We start from the raw sequence: 19037 nt of genomic DNA, 5'->3' as shown, positions 1-19037 counted from the left end.
ATCTATTACACAGCATTGTGACAAAGTTCTCTGAAATTAATAATGTCTGTGGGCATGGAGAGAGAATTAAATATTGCGTTGGTGTCCATGTAATACTGCAGGGCAAGCTGATGCCTGCAGTGTTAATAAGGTGCTTGCATAACAATTGTTTCTTAGGATGAGACTTTCGAAGTATTGCGTTAGCCTGAAAGACTTTTGTATAATGTAGTGTAATGCATTTCCCAGGTGGGATGTATAGACTAGCTTAATCATGAAAGTGGATAAGGACATACATTTCCCATGTCTACGTTATGTGTTATGAAGCAGTATTACACGTGACCAGGATTCATAGGACAAAAAAAGCAGAGGCAGGAAATCTGTATTCATGAGTGTGTTGTTTCAGGCAAGGCCAACCCAAGAGATGCATTTGCATTTCACTGACTCTAAACCATCATGAAGTGTTATCACTAACCCGTCTGTTTGCTGTAGGTAAGGCCAGCTTTTCCAGTAGACTACTGTAGCAGTGCTTTATTCCAGATCACGTACTGTTTGCCTGTCAAAATGTTTCAAACAAATTTGAATCAATGGAGTGAACTGTAGTGGATCATATCTTTGCTCATGTGGGCACTGCATTTTTTGATCCATTTTTAGTAATTGTTAGATTGGATGTATTGTGTTTTCCAAGCACAATCTAAGTAGAATAGCAGAGATCAGAAACAGCATCTAGTAAGCACAGGAAGGTTTCCTTAACTGTCAGTTAATTTGATGCTATTTGATGTAAGTATTTATAGATTAAGGAAAGGGAGGAAACAAAGGGCCATTTTTTGCAATGTAACTTGAAAAGACAGGTAGTTGCTTCCTGAAGACATTTTGGGAGGGTGTCCTTCAAGTGATGATTTCCAGTCTCTGGAATGCCAAGTTGTTAGGCATTGTTTGTGAGTCAACCCATCACTCCAATGACTGACAGGTACCCTGTTTTCTAGCACTGTGTCTTCCTGTCTAAAGCACCCCACTGGCAGGGACCACCTCTGTAACTAATCAGCCTAGATTCCTGAAATATGTGCAAAAGTAGAAGTAAAACTCCAAGCAAATGCCAAGCATGTTCTATTGATTTATGTAGAAGTGAAATGAAGTGCTGTATCTGATTTTACAGTTGCTGCTTCACATCTGGAGAAAAGTTTGCATGTGCAAAACTTTGTGTGGTTTTTTCAGGTTATTGATCTAATAAAAGGTTGTGGGGTTTTTTTCTCTGCTATTTTAGCTTCTTGTGGCTTTGTTTTCAGCTCTGTAATTTATTGCTTACCCCTTTATTTTGAAAGAATAAACTTAACTTATTTTTGTCAAGGTCATACAGGTGACAATAAAAGGCATACTGGGCACCTGTACCTCAGAGAACAGGGAGGTACCTGGAACAGTCTTGAAATTCTTGCCATCCAACTTGCTGCTCCTGAAAAGCTGCTATGTCTTGTTTCCCTGAGGTGCAAGAGTTGGTAACATCATTGTATGTTAAACTGGTGGAAGGAAGTGTCTTTTGGCAAGCACCCGTGACAACCTTCTGCAAGAAAAAAGAAGTGGAAATGGCTCTGTAAAGATGCATGAGACTACAGGCAAAATCCTAGCTGTGCTTAATGGCAACTTTGCTATAAATATTACTGATAAATTAAATAATCATACTATTCATGAAGTCATACTACATAATAAAATGCACAACACTGCCACTTTGAGTTGTGTATTGCTTTATTTGTCTTTTGGACTTGTATTAAGACAACAGAGAGTACATGAAGACAACTGAAAGGACAGCAAACTGTTTCCTACAAAGCTTTAGTGAGGTGGATGAGCATTCTTCTACTTAAAGAAATCATTTTATTGTGGAATTTGAATGATTAACTGTAATATAAGGTGCTATTTCTAGTGGGGGAAAGCCACGGGATTTTGTTTTTTTCAGTAAGAACAATTTGCCAAAGTATTTTTTCTCTTTACAGTAGTAAAGCTCCCTGTTATATCTCATTTCAAATATAATTATTCTTGTGAATGTCCAGAAGCAGTGATACAAAGGAAAATGTATAGATTTGGATTTTAATGCTGCGTGTGTTTTTATTGATTTTTGTGTTCCCACTAATTTACAGAATGGTGCTGGAAGCTTAGGAGGCTCCAAGTGTTCTTCCAAATATTTGCACAAGTTGAAAATGTGGCAGTAGACTGCACATAAATTTGGTATTACAAACACAGTAGCATGTTCATCTTGAAGACTAATTTTCCTTAGTGCTAGTACTTTAAATTGCCCTCTAAAATCCAGTCTGCTTTAAATAAGTGATTCTGAGTATGCTTCTGAAAACTGACTTTTGTCTCTGCATTTTGTGTCTCAGGAGCTAGTTTAAATGGAGACTTCCATAAGGGAAATCAGTAATATTTCTAGCCAGGTAGCTTACTTTGTTGTTTTTGATAGCTAATACAGAATGGGAACAAAATGAATTATGTAATCTAAAATGGCATTTTCTTTAGGACTAGGGAGTCTAGCAAGTGCATTGGCAATCACAAGTTGTTTTTCCCAAAGCCACTTAAAGCCTGCATGCATCTATCTATGGTTGGAAGTGAAAGTTAATGTATTCCTCCAATTTGCAAGGAAATTAAAATGTAAAAACTTTTTTTAATGTCATTTAAGACCAAGCCAGAACTTTCTGTGCCCACTTGAAACAGGTTTCTCTTAATGGGGAAAACATAAGAATAAAAACCTTTGGAGCTGATGGGGAGAAAGAGAAGAATAAAAAGAGAGTAGTGATATCCTTTTGCACGTCAGCTAGGGAGCACTTCATTGGGAATGGGGAGACCATTAAGAGCTGCTAGTATGTTTTCAACTGCTTCCTCTGTTATCATGTAGGTGGCCTTGTCTGTTTTAATGCCGAGGTGAGGTGTTATAATGACATTCTTTAATTTTAACAATGTATGATCTCTGGAAGAAAGGAAAAAAAGAGATAGTTAAGTTACCTACCGCTGTTCGTCCAAATAAAGAGGAGTCCTACTTTGGCTTTTGCACTGTATTTAAAGTTAATTTAATATAACTTTACAAGTCCCACTTACATGCACAGAACCCCATCAGCTGGGCTCAAGTAATTTTTGGACATTAAAAGGGCATGTTAAGTGTTTATACTGTGTTCTTTTGTCCCAAACCAGACTTTGCCATTAGGCAGCAATTTCAGCTATGTCAGAAGAGAGGATTAAGCCCTCCTGACACATTAACCCTACACAATGGTATGAGCTGTAGTTATGTGACTGTGACATGGACAGTGATACAGTGATGCCCAGGCACACAGACCTTTGGTCACATGGCCAAACTCCCCCCAACCTAAAACACAGCCAGCACAGTTAACTCCATGAGGCACCATTCTGGTAGAGGTGTCTTTTTACTGAAGCGAAGTAGCCTCTGGGCCCAAGAGATCTGCAGTACTTCAGGCTGGTATTGGGGAAACAAGCCTGTGGAGAGGTAAACCTTGGGGCAATGCAGCAGGTCTAAGAAGGGATGACTCAGGCAGCTTCCACCCATTCACGGCAAGTTGCACCCTCAGATAAAGCAATTTGTAAGCAAAGCACTGCTGCAGCTTCATATGGTGATTCTATTGAGGGGGTTAATGCTCCCCTCGACACACAAGCCCCCTCCTGCTGTTTCCTGGCACCCAGGCTTCCCTTTGGCCTATTATCAGACCCAACATCTGGGCTGCATCCCATTTGTATTCATGGCACTTTTACACAAACCTCCACCCCAGGGGCAGGTCGGGATGCCTATGCCAGCTCCCTGCCTGCTGCAGGCATGCCTCCTGCCTCCCTTGACTGGGCTCATGCGTGTTTCTGAGAAACAAGCAGAGATGGCAACCTGGGCAGTGGTTCCGGGTAGGTGACATCCAAAGCAGCGGCCCTGATAACACCGGTCTGCAGAGCTGTCACCAGTGCCTCTTGGTCAACTACTGCACCTGGTTTGGAATAAAAGTGTCTCTGAGTGCCATTTGCAGGTAACGGTCTGAGAGCGAAAAGAGAACAGAAGGGGAGAGAGAGGAATTCTCAACATGCCTGATCTGTCCCCAGTGTATGCGCCAGCTGTGCCATGGATGCAGCATGGTGCTGCGTGTAACACAACAGGAGCCAGCTCACACTTTCTCATCAGGCCAGTCAAGGGTTCTGGATGGTACCTCGGCTGATGTTAATGAGAGTAGCTGTGGGTTTCATCAGCTCCATCTCTCTTTTCCCAATCAGCTTGCGTGTCTGAGGTGTGAGGCTCACCACAACCATCACAAAATCTGCCTGCTGGAGCAAGTTGTCTATCTTTTCGCAGTAAGTGGCGCCAACAGCTTGCTCCTCTTGCTCTTTCCTGGTGGGGAAAAAAAGGATCACACTATATTTCAGGGCATCAGTCATAAAAATATTTTCTTCAGTGATGTCACTGGTATACAAACTAAAGGATCTGATTATCACATTCATGTAGCAAACAGGTGAATTTAGTCTCAGCTGGCTGTTTAGGCCCTTCTGGAAGGCTTCAAGCCTTCAAGGGATTGTATGCCTGCCTCTCAGCCACTGCAGTGCAGGGTCCGGGCTTCTTTTAAAGTCTGCAAGTGGACTAAGGCTAAGCACTGGAACAAATGGCAGCACATGGCCCATTCTCGGATCCCCTGTGGGGAAGGTGCACCTCACAGGATGCAGTAATTGCTCAAATCAGAGCTCATTCACCAGAACTCATCCATGTGAGCTCTAGGCATGCCAGTGGTCCTCATCCTGTTGACATCCTCCAGTGAGCCTGTCATTTTCTGATGAGTGGAATCAGCAAGGCAGCTCTTTGGCAGGCTCCTGGCTGCCCCAGAACTTTCCTAAAATGAAGTCTTCAACACAAAAGTGACCAAAGTAGAGAGAGATTTTTAGCTTGAACTTTTCACAATAAAAAAAAAATGCTTGCCATTTATCCTATTCTTTGTAAATTTAGCTGCCTAAACTTTGGGAAGTAAAGAAACAATGATAGGAGATTGTGTGTGTGTATAATTTTCTGCTTTCAATTGCAAGAGAATGGCTTTGAATTATCTCCTTGCTAATCTAGAAAAAAAGAAAGAAGTCACACTAAGAAAACAACTTCAGTGTACCTTTGCACCATGTGTCTCCTAACACATGCATTTCATTGTTTTCTTTCAGTGTCTAGGTCAACAACCAGAGATTAAGTGGGTAAAGAACAGATTGGAACTACAGCCAGTTTTGCAGCATCCAGAGTGCATTTCGCTTCAGCACACAAGCTTCAAGTGTAAATATACTTTAAAATAAGCAGGTTTTTAATTTCTGTTGCACAGTGCATTGATTACTCATCTCAGCACTCTTACATAAATATTACTTTAAAGACTGAAAAATATTAAACAGAGGGTGTTAGTGATGATCCGCAGGGGGGAAAAAAAAGAATTTGTGCCTTATTTTCTCTTTTTTGTGGTTTATGAAGAAATTCTGAAAGATCTTAAGGAGGGTGTTCACTAGTACTTTTTAAATGTGAGTTTGCTGAGCAGTTTTTATAATTCCTGTAGTAACTGGATTGCCAAGCAAGGCTAGAAATTTCTGGCCTCATCTACCGTTGTGATTTGGTTAGGGCTAACTAGAGCAGTAACCCTCCTTTTGCAGTCTGCATATGGAGAAAATCACTGACAGCCACATGTACTAGCACTGCAGATTCTCCCTTTAGTCAGGGAAGAGTAAAGTTGTCTCAGGGTAGATCATGGTTTATAGCAGTAAACATTTGTTCTGCTTCTTGGCTGCATCTTGCCTGATTGAAATGGCCTCGAGTTGTACATGGGCTTCTCGCTCACCTTTACATTGAAGAGCCCCTGTGCTAAATCTCTAATAAGGATAGGATTCCCAGATACACAAGTTGGGAGGGGCTAGAAATAAAGGGTGAAATCCAGTTAAATATTTGGCAAAATTCCTACTGGTTTGAAGAGAAACAAGGTTTTCTCAAGAACAACTCTCAAGTTAATCAGTTTTCATATTGTGCCAAGTATACGTTGCCTAGTTCTCCAGTTATTCAGAGTTTCAACAAGATCATTCCTGAACTTCAACATATGAGGAAAAAATAAACGAAGGTAGAGTATGTGTCCCTGTAGTAAGATATGATAAGAATAAAAAAGGTATAAGCTTGATTTTCCTTTTTCTGTTCACATCTCCAAGAAACCTTGGAATTTCTAATATAAAGCCTAAATTAAGTTTCCAAGTGTTTAATCACCAAGTAATTCCTTTCAAGACTGATTTGAGGCAACTGTTCTTTTCTTTTTCTTTCTTCTTTTGTTTTAATCTTGGCCTTATTCCCTCATTTCTTGCTATATTCCTTACATAATTCCTTGAAAAGGAAATACTGATTATTTAAAAGGGAGTTTCTGCTGTAATTAGGGTCAAGACATATCTTTACCTTCGTCTCCTGTTATGGTACAAAATGTTCATTTCAAATGCTTTGGCTCTCAGAGCAATCTTATACCCAATGTTGCCCATGCCAATGATCCCCAGAGTAGCTCCAGTAACTTCAGCTCCTAGAAAATCGGCTTCACAGTACTCCATGCCTGAAGAAATTGCAACATGATAGCCTGCAAAAAAACCCAGTCCAATATGAGATATGAACAGGATCCAACATGGAGGAACAAGACAAAAGAGTCTGGGCTTGTTGTGCTACCATAGCACACTTTTAATGGTTACAAACACACAATTTTAAATAGCAATGGTGTTTGTAATGTCCTAGATGATTCTCTAACGTATCATCTTTCCCTGCCACATGTATATGACATTCCCATTTATTCTCACCATACTACAAAAAATCTTTTATTGTAATCTCCCCTAAAAATCCTGCTTTAGAGTCACAAAAATATCACCCTGTTCTGCATCAACAATCAAAATAATTATTGCCAGTAACACTGCAGAGTTTGAAAACGTCATGTGGAGAATAACACCAGATGTTGGTTTTGCTATTTAGAATAAGAACAGGTTTCCTGTTCACCTCTGCCACTCTCCTTGGAAAGAAAAGTGTGACTTCTGTTAAAATCACTACTTGGTAATTTCTGCAATTATGTTAAACCTGCAAAATTTTGGATAGTTCTACAACACAGAAAATATGCTTATATGCACAGAGACAGCACTTATTAGTCTGCTAGCAAGGTGACAGGCTTCTGGTATTTCAGTCCTCTGATATTGCCAGCTCTTCTAAAACATAAGCAGAATATTGTGAAAGTATTAAAACATGCCTCAGGATAAAGCTCAGTCATGCCAGGGCAGAGCTATCAGAAATACCACCAGGGATAGTTTATGTAGATGGCAACAAGAAATTAATTTTGCTTTTAATCTGTCTCCTCCTTGTGAGGTAGAAACAGGTTTAGGGGGAGACAAGCCTCCTTTGAGTTTCTATTAATCCTGTGGTACAGCTGGCAAATCAAAGGCAGGTACATTTAATAGCATAAATCTAGAGGATCTTTTTGTGAGGCAGGAGGCATTCTAACCAAGCCAAGGGTAGGTCTATATGGGGAAATGGCAAGAAAAATTGTGGAAGAAACTAGAAAGGATGCTACTAGCAGAAACTGGAGCAGGCTGCTTTTTCGCTCTCTAATGCCCCTTCAATTCCCCGATTCTGAACCAGTCCATTGCAGTCTCAGAATATGCCCATGACCCTGCCAGCCCTAGCTTTCAGCATATACCCTTATTCTGCTCCATTGTTGCCTCTCACACTCTAATTTCTTCATGTGAGTGCAGTAATCATCTGATTGTCTGATCTTTGGCATCCTCCACTTTTGGTCAATAGTACTGTAACGCTATTACATCAAGAAGCCCATCTTATGTCAGCCAAATGTCAGAGTCATTGAAAATGCACTGCTGAAGAAGGTAATTCAGAGTTTTCATATGTAGGAAGCACACTTCAGTGTGTTGTTCATCTGAAACTGTTAAATTAAGTCTACAGCCATATTTATTCTAAAAACTAAATTCCAGCTTCTAAGACTGCTTGGTCCATAAAGCAAAAAGTTGTATTTGAATTGAATGTGATTAGATTCTGCTCATGTATGTTCAAACCAGGCTGGTGACCTGTGAAAAATAAACTCATATGATTTTATTTATACCTGGTTGAAATATGTGTTACGTATGTTTGTGTATAATGTAATAATTTAGATATATTTATGATATTTAAAATACATAAAAATACTGATTATTCTATTTGCCAACCCAACATATTTAGATTTTTACATTTTATGTGAAACTATGTGCACTACAGATAACTCTAGGAAAAGTCAAGTTAATGGTAGGTAAATCTTGTATGATTTTTAGAAGCTACAAAAGAACTGAGATGTTACCTTCCACTAGTCTTCTAGCAGATGCCAGCAGCAAAGCCATCCCAGTATCTGCTGTGCTGCTGGAAACAGCATATCGAGCATTAGCCATCTTCACACCAAAGCTAGCTACAAGTTTCAGATCTAGGTGATCCATCCCTACTCCTGAATTTGCAATCACTTTCAAGTTTGGCAGGCTCTGCAGGAGCTCTTGGTCAATGATGGGTTTGTGCCACCACAAATAGATTGCTTGGATTTTTTTACTCATATGCTTTTTGTTCTCAAGAAATTCCTTCATGGTGATGAGGTAGAAATGTTTCTTCAGGAACGGCACATGGCCATGCAGTATCCCATGTATGCCACCGATTTCATTTACCAAAAGCCCAGGTAGCTCTCCTCCTCCCATGATCTGCACAAAGAAGAAAGATGCAAAGTGTCAGAAGAAAGACATATAATTATTTCCAGACATTTTAAAGAATAATCACTTTCATGGCCCGTTTCATGACATCTATGACAAGAGATCTTATAAACCACATATTTAAATAGGTAAACAAACCAAGACAAGAAAGCAGCTCTTTCAAGTATACTACCAATTATACACACACACACACACACACACACATATAATCAAGTCTGAACAAGTTCTGTCCCTCATGGTCTGTAAGGTTTCATATCACTGGCACCAGCCTCATAACACACAATTATTTCTCATTAATTAGTTTCAGACCATCAATAGTCTGGTGCAATAAATCTCCTTCCCTACCCTGAAATCACAAATTACCATGTCTAAGTAATTTAGAAAAATGTTGGACCAGATCTAGTTCGTGAAAATAAATTGCACAGCTTCATCGTGAACTTTGAGTTACCAGATTAATTTTTAAATGCTTCATTGCAGAGATTTTTGCAGCCTCCTGTCCTGAAGAGACACCAGTTACTTCTTAACTGCAGTGCCTTCTCCTGAGGCTATCATAAGTTAACAAAATAATAGATGCTTAAGGCAAGTGTTTTCCAAGAAGGACTTATGCACTCAAATAAAAACATGGGGTTTTTTTGCAGGAATCACTGACTGTCTGTGTTTCCCAGAAGGCCTGTGAATTGACAGCTTTTTTTTTTTTTAATAGACTATTTACAGCTACCATTGATTTTCTGTAGGAATTTTGTGAGAGCTGTTCAAGGGCTAAAGATCTTGGAATCCCCTGTAGTTGTCATGTAGTTGCTGTTGTCATGTTAGTAGTATTTCACTATTTGCATCTGAATGTCTAACTCCTGGCCTGTCTACACTTCCTGTGCTAAAACTTCATTTTACCACCCCTTCAAGAAATCTGACCATATTGAAAAATAATGGAAAGGCTTCTGACTTTATGGAGGTGACAAACATTTTACTGAATTTTCTGACTTTATTGCTTGCTCATAGGAAAGAGAATGTAAGAAAAAGCTTGGCTCTGGGCTGCAAGTTAGGACTGATCACTAATTTTGCTTTAGGGTGTGCCCTCACCCATGTGATTTCAGTGGTAGATCTACCACTGTTTCATGGCCAGTCAAGATAAAAACATCATTTTTGTCTGCATGGAGGAACTAAATCTCTTGGGATTTCCTTTGGTTTTCAAAGGATTCCCTCAGGAAAATCAAAGATATTCTTTCAATAATTGGCTTTGCTTTGCTTTAACATGTAGATGAAGCAGAGGTATTCTTACATTAGAAAACCTTAGGCCTACGATCATTTCAAAGCAGTCTGCTTTCTTCAGTGTTTTGATATAAAAATAGAATATTGCAATATTGGCTGAAAAGTGTTTCAGCATACAGTCAAATTTCTGCAGGGAATTAATGCTCAATTCACCTTTAATATGTTTGAGGGTGTTACACAAACTGCTTGGTGTACTTGCTTATCATAATGTAGCAGCAATGACTGGGAACAGAACACAGGTATTCACTGAAATAATGGACTGAAGATATCAAAGTGCACAACTGCTCAGTTTAAAATCTTCAAACGAATCCCTTTTATTAGTTACACTTTATTTTTCAGAATTGTAAATAACAGGACAGATCAAGCCTAGTGAGATGACAGCTTTGCAGCATTGTAACTACATGAGCAGTGCAGGAACAGGTTGCTTTGGTTTTTTTTAGTTTAAAAGTGGTACTGTAAGAATTAGTGCCTTCCCATATATATGAGATTTAGTGATATCATCTGGCACACATCATTTGGGAAATACTTCACTTGGAATGGGTTGGCCATTGAGAACAGCCAGCATATTTGCTATTGCTTCTTCTGCCATCATATGGATAGCTTGGACTGTTGCGGTTCCAATGTGAGGGGTTATGATGATGTTATTTAATTTTAATAAAGGATGATCTCTGCAAGAAACAGAAAGAACAGAATGTATTACACATGGAATTTACTCTGCAGCTATCCCATGCTAGTTATTAAGAACTGAACCTCAGGAAACAGCAATGGCATTTTGAGATAAAAGGGCTACAAGCACACAACTAGCAGAAAGCTGTGGGAAGCTTGCTTACCCATTTCTTCTTCCTCTCTGTTGGTCTCATTGCCTTGTCTGTCAGGCTGGCAAAGAACTGACAGATGCGGGAAAGGTGAATAATTTGTCATTTATTTATGATTGTGCGCGACAGGCTGAGGTCTTACCCTTAAACACTGAGAGAGACTCCCCATTGAGATCAAGATTTTGAGCGCACTTTTGCACACAGTTCAAAACATTTCAGATTCATCAAATTGAAAACAGGTTTCTTTACCTTGGCAGAGGCTCAGGGTATGTCACATCCAGAGCAGCAGCTCTAATAACCTTATTCTGGAGAGCTTCTACCAATGCATCTTGATCTATAACTGCACCTGCATTGAAATGAAATCTTGCTATTGTGATGAGTTAATGAACGTGTTTTCACCTGGGAGTGGGGAAAGGTCTCAAGGGTCTAGTGAGAAAAATTACAGGATCTTTGTCTTGTTAGAAAGTAGAACGTCTTTCTAATAACCATTAACCAAACCAAACAGAGTTTATTTATTAATCTTTAATTAGAGGAGGATTATGGTCCACTGCATAAGGCTTTTCCTGGGATGTGACCAGTTTCTGTCTTTTCATTTTGACAGTGACTTCCTGTATTATTATAGACAAATAATTTAATCTCTTCAAACTTTCCACTCTTTTATCTCTGTTTTGTTTAGTAAAACTATAATCTCTCTGATAAGCTTGTTCAATGCCTCACAATCCCATGTGAGGTTTCTTTTCTACGCAGGTGTTCCAAATGAAACTTATGTTTTCCCTTGTACCCCATTCATCATTGGTGATGAAAAACCTTTTAATTATTTCCACTAAAAGACGTTGTCTTTAGGATAAGGCTAAAGAGAACAAAACATCTGCTGAGCATCCCTACATTCCATAGGACCTTCGAACACATGGTATCCAATCTATGACAAGTCATTCATTTGTAGACTGCCAGCTACTTCACGACTCAAATAATACAGGGATATCACAGACTGAGGTTGGAGGGGGGAACGTCAACATAATCAGACAAAAACCAACCTTAACTGTGGAGCCACAAACAGTGCTTCTAGATTGTCCTACCTCGACTGATATTTATAAGAGTAGCTGTGGGTTTCATCAGCCCCAGCTCCTTTTTCCCAATCAGTTTGTGAGTCTCAGGAGTCAGATTCACAACCAACATAACAAAGTCAGATTGCTGCAGCAAGTCTTCTATCTTCTCACAGTAGTGGGCATCAACTGCTTCTTCCTCCTCCTTTCTTCTGAAGGAAAAACACACACATCCCCAAATTGACACAACTATTTCTAACTGGCTTTAACAATCAATCAGCCCTAGGAGAGATCTGGAACAGCATAGAGATTGAGAGGTTTGAGGCCAAGGTAAAGAAAAAGACGTGGATAGGTACAGATGGTAGAAGGGAGGTGGGAAGGATGTGGGGTAGAAGGAGCAAGAGGCTAGAGGAGTGGCAGGTCACTGAAGGAGTGACGTATGTGTGAAAGCAAAGCACGTAGGCAATATTGGGTATAGGAGGTTGGGGATGCAGTCAGACCCCACTCTTCTCTCTTGCATCTATGCCAAGTCTCTACTTGCCTGACATGTGAGTTAGGACTTGGGGTGGAAAAGGAATGAAGGAGAAGTGAAGTCTGAAAGAAAGGGAACTATAAAACTAAGAGAAGTTAAGACTCTTGTCATTGGTGCTGGCGTGATGAGTGATCTGGCTGGGCTGAGAGGGGTGACTGGCTGGGTGGGCCAGGTATCCTGCCAGAAGCTTGAAGAAGAATCTGGCAGGACAGGGGACACAATGAGGGCACGAGACCTGGTTTGCTTCGACAATGTCTTCAGAAAGGTTACACAGCCCTTGTTCCAAACTGCCAGCAGCTAACCAGGGCAGAGCAAGCGCAGGAGGCAAGGGGGAGCTGCTTCCCAAGGGGAGCAGTAGGGAGCCAAAGCAAGGAAGTCGTGGCATGCTTGTGTTCCTCACAAGTGCCTAGGAAGACTGGGGACACAGAGCAGAACTGTGGTTTCCGTCACTGCCCCTGACTAACTACATGCAGAAACCAGATGTTTTTACCTTTGGTTCCTGTTATGGTACAGGATCCTCATGTTGAAGGCTCTGGCTCTCTGAGCCACTTTGTACCCAATGCTGCCCATCCCGATGATCCCAAGCGTCGCTCTGGTTACTTCCACTCCCAGCCAGTCAACAGCAAAATACTTCGTGTCTGGAGAAACTGCAATCTCGCAGCCTGAATGTAAATACATGCTAAATGGGTACAAACCGATCATAACTGTACGTTTGGGGGAAAGAAAAAGTTTCTCAATATCACAGCAGTGGGGCTCTGGAGCACCCCTTACAAAACATCCTTGCTAATTTTGACCAGTTTATAGAAGGGCCTGAATGGTGCCATTCCCTGCAGCCAGGGCTGGAGCCAGTAACACAGTGGGGCTCCCGGCTGGGTACTGTGCTGGGAGGAATGGCTCCTCAGGGAATTAACTCTTCTGTGGCTGGAGTATTTTCTTGGAAGTTCAAAAATAGCTTCTTTGACACTTACCACCCTGCAAGCATTGACTTAACTTTTTTTTAGATGGGGCAAATCTCACCATTTCTCTCCTGGATCACAACCCAAAGCAGCCCCACTGCTTGAGTGAGGGTGAAGGTTGCAAATTCCAGCTCAAACAGGGATCTCTATGAGCTTGTATACAAAGAAACTGAGGTCCAGCAAGATGCAATTGTGAGAAAACATCATGGGGAAAGAGGTGGTATTTCATGCTCAGGGGTGGAGCAGCAGTGATACAAAGACTATGAGTCCCTGAAGACAGCGGTAAGTTCTTGTGATAAGTCTCTACTGACACCTTCCTTTCTCTGAAAGGCATTGCGTAGCAAGGGCATGTGGGGAAAGGACCTACCTTTAAGGACACAAACTAATGGTGGTGGTACAGTTTGGATATAACTTTGTCAAAAGGATTATCAGCTATTTCAATAATAATGCTGATGCTCTTCTGGAAATACAACCCATTGGTTTAGATAAACTCTTCACGGAAGCAGGAAAAAAATGAAGAGTTATACTAATTATTGCTCTAGAGATGGGGACATGGCCATCAATGCTTTGTATCTTCCTGTAGCTCCTAACACTTGTTCCAAGCAGAAATGGAGAAGTAGTGACATTTGATTTGCATGCATTTTGTATTCAGGTTTTACAGCTATAAACAACCCACCCAGTGAACAGCCAGAGGAGAATTAAGGCCCAGATATTATTCCAAACAGGATATCACAAGTGACTTTAAAGTGCATAATTTAGACAGAGGCCTTACTCTTGTCACCATTGCCTTAAAAAGAAGTGAGACATAGGAAAAGCAGAGGCCTCTGAAAATTGAGTTCTCAGAATTCTTTTCCCCATAAAAGCATCCCAAATATTGATTCAGAGAGATCATCTGTATCATAGTAAAAGTGACATATGCCAAAGAAGTAGCTAAGATCCAGGAAAATGTAAAACATTACCTTCCACTAGTCTTCTGGCAGAGGCCAGCATCAAGGCCATTCCTATGTCTGCTGTTGGGTCCGCCACAGCATGTGGGGTGTTGGTCACTTTTACGCCAAAGTTAGAAATCATTTTCAAGTCTAAGTGATCGACTCCAACCCCAGAGTTTCCAATTACCTTTAAATTAGGCAGGCTTTCTAGAAGCTCCTGGTTAATGGTTGGCCTGCACTCAAACACAAAAATAGATTGGATTTTTTTGCTCATTTCTTTTTTGTTTTCAAGAAATTCCTTCATGGTGATAAGGCAAAAGTGTTTCTTCAAAAGTGCTGCAAGGTTTTCTAGCACACCATGAGTTCCTCCTATATCCAGAATCAAAACGCCTGGCAACTCTTCTTCTGCCATGACCTGCAACAGGGGAATAGAAGAAATACTCCTTTGTTTAGGAGAACACCCTTAAAGGATTGATGCCGTAGTGATCATTTAAATTCACATGTGTAAAACAGCAAATTGATGGAACTCAATACTGCTTTTAATGATACAGAATAAATCCAGTCATGTGGTACTAGCGTGGTATACATTAGACAACTTCCCAGTATTTTCACTAAGTGCTGATTTACACTATAACACCAAGGAATATCCACCCCCTTAGATCTAAATCCAGTCCTACAAGGTGTTCTTCTAAAATAGTTTCATTTTAGTCCTAAATCAATATTGATTTCATACAAATCTGGTAGCTTCTCAACCTTATTCACAAATTCATTTCTATAAGCAGTGGTATGAAACAGAGGCCACTAGACAGTTACTCAAAGTTTCTTGCCTATTGATTATGGTTGGTGAAGCCACAGGTAGTGCAGGAAGGCACTGAGGCTCAGATGGGTCTGACAAACATCTGTCAGGAATGGTTTAGGTCTAATAAATTTGCATGATGAAAGGCCATCCTTGGACAGCTGCTACACTGCTTGCCTTCAGTGTTTTAAACATCCAGATCTATACCTGAACTTACCTACCACAAAATTTAGCACACTCATGCCTATGTGCTGAACCAGTGGGGAAGAGCGCTAGAGGAGATACCGTAAGTCACACTAACATAGTCCTTTATACTAGAACTTTTCCCCTGCCCAGACAGTTTTGAGCCCAGACCTCTCTGTAGCACTCATGCAAATGTATCTGTATAAGATAGGGCTCCACAGATAGCCACACGCCTAATTAGAGACAGCGCTTACTGACAAAAATGGCAGCTGAAGATTTGCTGCATCTCTCAACAACAGCCACGTCTAATTTCCTACAATTCTGTTTGCTGTGCTCCACTTGCTTTAGGTCTCTATTCCATACTGTGTTCTACTCTTGGGTCCAGGAAACCTAACATTGTGCTAACTGAATCAGAACAATTTTCCATAGCAGTACGATGATTTATTTTGGGCACACAGTGCTGGGCAGAGATTTCCTGCTGCTTCTGTCCTCTCACACAAGGCTTCAGCAAGTAACCAGAATTCAAACCTGTGACAAAAAGGTGTCAATGCAGATTGGAAGTTTCTGTCAAACCGTATTTACCCTTGCCCTGAGCAAACTCAGGCTTATCCCAACTGCATCTATTAAATGCTTACAATCTCAACACCAGTAATACTGCTTTATCCTGGTCTTGACCTGCATTTCTGCCTCAGTTCGTCTGCTGCTGTACATGGGCTAGAAGGGGCCCTCCATGTTAGGACAGGGCTGCAGTTCACCACAAATAGTGTCTCTGATAACACTAATCGGTTCTAAACAGCAGCAAACAAAGCAATGAGGTGAATAGTGCAACCACATTGCAAAGGAATACCATGTCCTTAAATATACCTAATCTATTTCTTGCCAACTGAAGTATTTTGAACCCTGCCAGCCCCATATGGTTCTGAAAATTGTGCAAATTTCCCCAGCTGTAGTCTGTGTATTTCTTAGAGTATCACACAACGTGACCTTAGAAGGGTACACTAGATTAGTCCTCCACAATGAATGATGTATAGTATAAAAGACAAGATTTGGTGTCATATTGTGACAGCGTTGTCCAGCTTTGATAATCACAACCTGATGCTCCTGCAGTAACTTACTTAGACTGGATGGCAACTAAACCTGACGCTGTTAACTGGGCACCAGACATGATCAACTGACTGGCAGATGCCAGTAAGGCAGCACTGTATTACACCATTTGCTTTCATCACTGCTTCCTCCGCCATTACAACACACCACTCACAAAGGTCAGAGCTAGACCCGCATTCATTTTAGAAGTACTTCCTAAACTTCACAAGCAGAAAGGTGATCCATGAGGAAGCCACAGTGCAGCACAGCAACGGCTGGTTTAGCTTTAAACAAACCATCTGGTGCACTAGAAACAGGCTAGTTGCATGTAATTAATCTTTTAATTAGTGTAGACATGATGAGTCTGCTACAATTTCAGCCATGTTTGATGTGCATGTGAACCATTAATAGACTGCAGCTATGGTTTAAGAACTGGGGTTCTGCTAGTACCAGGTACAATCTTAAAATGTTGTATTGACAGCAGTAAACTAAAAAACACTTGAAGGATCCTTGCAGAGGGAAGGGGGCTCTCCAGATACCAACCTTTTTCTGAGAAGCATTTATTCTTTGTCCTCCAGCACTACCAGGGTATGTCTTGTACCTCTGTCTGTAACCCACACTTCTCCTGTGACAGCGATGTCCATGAGAAGCAATAGCTGGATGAATAAATTTATAAGCCAAATTCGACTGGCCAGACATCAAGGGAATCTGTTTTAACAGACTGAATGATTTGCTCCTGAACATATTCAGATATCAGATGTCTTGTCCAGTGTGCTAGATGTAACACCTGTTCAGGATATGACAATTTTGATTTTGGACTAGTATCATCTGCAGTATTACTAACTCTTTTTTTTTTTTTAAAGCTGTCTCTCTTCACATTTTCTATTTACATAAGATTATCTGGTTCCATGTATGTATACATCTATATTCATATGTAACATATTGATATAATCTATGTGTACTAAGTTCTGGTCCTCACATTGCAGAGAAAACTGAAAATATGACTCAGATTGAGACAATTGGGCAAATAAAAAGAACTACATTTAAATATTAACTTCAGTGTGAATTGGAGCTGGCCTTATTTCTTTTGTAGAGCTTGACTCACTACTTACTTGCAGATCTGTTGACTGGCACTGCTGTATCACTTTGGACTTAGCCAAATAATAGCAAAATAAAGCTACATAACTTTTCCTAGCTCTGTTTTAAATTCAAGTTAATGGCGTGCATTATCCCAGAATACATTCCTCCCACTCACTTCTCTGTAGAAGAAAACGAATTACCTGAATAACAACCAAAGAATTAACCAGGGCTGGTTTCTTTCTGACGGTGTACCTGTCAGCTTGATCCCACCGCAGCTGGCGGAGCGCACGGTTCCTGCTCCTCGCTAAGGCACAGCCGCTCCCGCCTCCCGCAACCCCCGCCCCCGGCCCAGCAGCTGCCCCGGCCCAGCAGCTGCCCCGGCCTTGCCTGCGCCCAGCTCCGCCGCAGGCGGGCTCCGCCGCGCTGCCGCCCTGCCAGCCGCCTCTCTGCGGGGGGGGTCACGGTAACGCCGCTCCACACTTCCAGGGAAGCTCCGGCACGGTCTGGCTGCGGTCCGCCGGGCGGGGGATGACCGCCCGCTTCCGCGGGCACGGCTGAAGCCAGGGTGCTTTTGTGTGAAATGAGGGTAGCCTACCTTCCACTTCTCTCACGCTCCCGGCGCTGCCTTTTCTAGAAAGGAGATACTGCAAAACGTGGACTTTGATAGTTTTTGGAGAGCTCCACAATTCTGGGGCAAAGTAATTTGGTACAAATTCATGCTACTGTTCCAGGGCTGTTCCCCACAGCCCTAGCTCGAGCTTGTGTGGATTTTTTTATAGTGGAAAATATGCTTTTCTACCCGTCTGCTGCAAGCTGACCTTTTAAATGAGTGTACTGTGTAGAATAATCTAGATGCCTTTCAGGAAACAAAAAGATTGGCCTGGGATGCCCTACCTCAAATGCCAGCTCGATTCTGAAAGCTAATGCTGAAATGTCATGGTTTTGCTGTTGATGACTTCAACTGAAATGCTTACCCAGTGTGTTCTGGCACTGGCATTTTGATTGAGAGATAAGCAAGCATAATGGCGCTGAAGCACGACTCCTGCCAGGGACTGGGCAGCCCAGCTCCCCTGGCAGGGTTAGCTCTGGACATCGGGTGCATCAGGAGGCAACGCAGAAGATGGATGTGCAGTTGTGACCCAGCTGGTTCAAACATACCTGTATTTTCACAGCACTCAAGCCACAACTAGCACAAGCTGAAGCATGTTCTTTGCTGTGGGTTAATATATATTGACAAAATCTCCCATAACCAGATGCATGCAGCTGCTCTCTCTGTTGCAGTATCTCCTTGATCAAACCAATGGAGGCACAGGGACTTTTTAATCATTCGTAGAGTGGTCAGTAGCAGAGATTTGGGCTGTGGTGACCTCCATTTCATCCTCCTGGTGCCCCGCAGCAGCAGTGCTCGGGCCAGCTGCACTGACCGCCATGGCTCTGTGTCCCACTTGCGAAGGGAGATGCCCGTGGTGCCAGCCAGCAGGCAGGCAGCACAACCTGCCCACCCATTTGGGTGAACTTGGCTTCTCGGGCAGCAGGGACACCCCCACGGGGCCACCTGCCATTTTGGTTGCCCTCCTGGCCATCGCCCGGAGCGAGGCCCCAGCCCAGGCCCCCTCGCTTGGGGTTGGCTCCGCAGTGGGTG

General features: G+C 41.7%; 2 protein-coding genes across 7 annotated transcripts; both read right to left on the bottom strand.

Annotated features, from left to right (window-relative positions):
* Window positions 1-819: 819 nt before the first annotated feature.
* On the bottom strand, window positions 820-10199 carry LOC129203411 (probable 2-ketogluconate reductase). 4 transcript variants are annotated; one of them, XM_054817858.1, is made up of 6 exons: window positions 10132-10199; window positions 8319-8703; window positions 6401-6572; window positions 4161-4339; window positions 3848-3944; window positions 1699-2929 (listed from the first exon to the last, which is right to left on the bottom strand). In XM_054817858.1, the coding sequence occupies exons 2-6, from the start codon at window positions 8698-8700 to the stop codon at window positions 2773-2775; spliced, it is 987 nt and encodes a 328-aa protein (XP_054673833.1). In that variant the 5' UTR covers window positions 8701-8703; window positions 10132-10199; the 3' UTR covers window positions 1699-2772. The 4 variants fall into 4 exon arrangements, with proteins under 4 accessions (XP_054673834.1, XP_054673833.1, XP_054673831.1 ...); XM_054817856.1 differs by lacking the exon at window positions 10132-10199 and adding an exon at window positions 9058-9244; XM_054817857.1 differs by lacking the exon at window positions 10132-10199 and adding an exon at window positions 9076-9243.
* Window positions 10200-10265: 66 nt separating this feature from the next.
* Window positions 10266-18176, bottom strand: LOC129203410 (probable 2-ketogluconate reductase). 3 transcript variants are annotated; one of them, XM_054817852.1, is made up of 7 exons: window positions 17596-17715; window positions 16859-17102; window positions 14284-14668; window positions 12859-13030; window positions 11870-12048; window positions 11043-11139; window positions 10266-10646 (listed from the first exon to the last, which is right to left on the bottom strand). In XM_054817852.1, the coding sequence occupies exons 2-7, from the start codon at window positions 17057-17059 to the stop codon at window positions 10490-10492; spliced, it is 1191 nt and encodes a 396-aa protein (XP_054673827.1). In that variant the 5' UTR covers window positions 17060-17102; window positions 17596-17715; the 3' UTR covers window positions 10266-10489. The 3 variants fall into 3 exon arrangements, with proteins under 3 accessions (XP_054673827.1, XP_054673829.1, XP_054673828.1); XM_054817854.1 differs by lacking the exons at window positions 16859-17102; window positions 17596-17715 and adding an exon at window positions 17783-18176; XM_054817853.1 differs by lacking the exon at window positions 16859-17102 and having other exon boundaries at window positions 17596-17726.
* Window positions 18177-19037: the final 861 nt, after the last annotated feature.

The sequence above is a fragment of the Grus americana genome, chromosome 2 (assembly GCF_028858705.1).
Source record: "Grus americana isolate bGruAme1 chromosome 2, bGruAme1.mat, whole genome shotgun sequence".
NCBI classification, from domain to species: Eukaryota; Metazoa; Chordata; class Aves; order Gruiformes; family Gruidae; genus Grus; species Grus americana.
The sequence above is the reverse complement of the archived record's forward strand: the minus strand, read 5'-3'. Positions and strand labels throughout refer to the sequence as shown.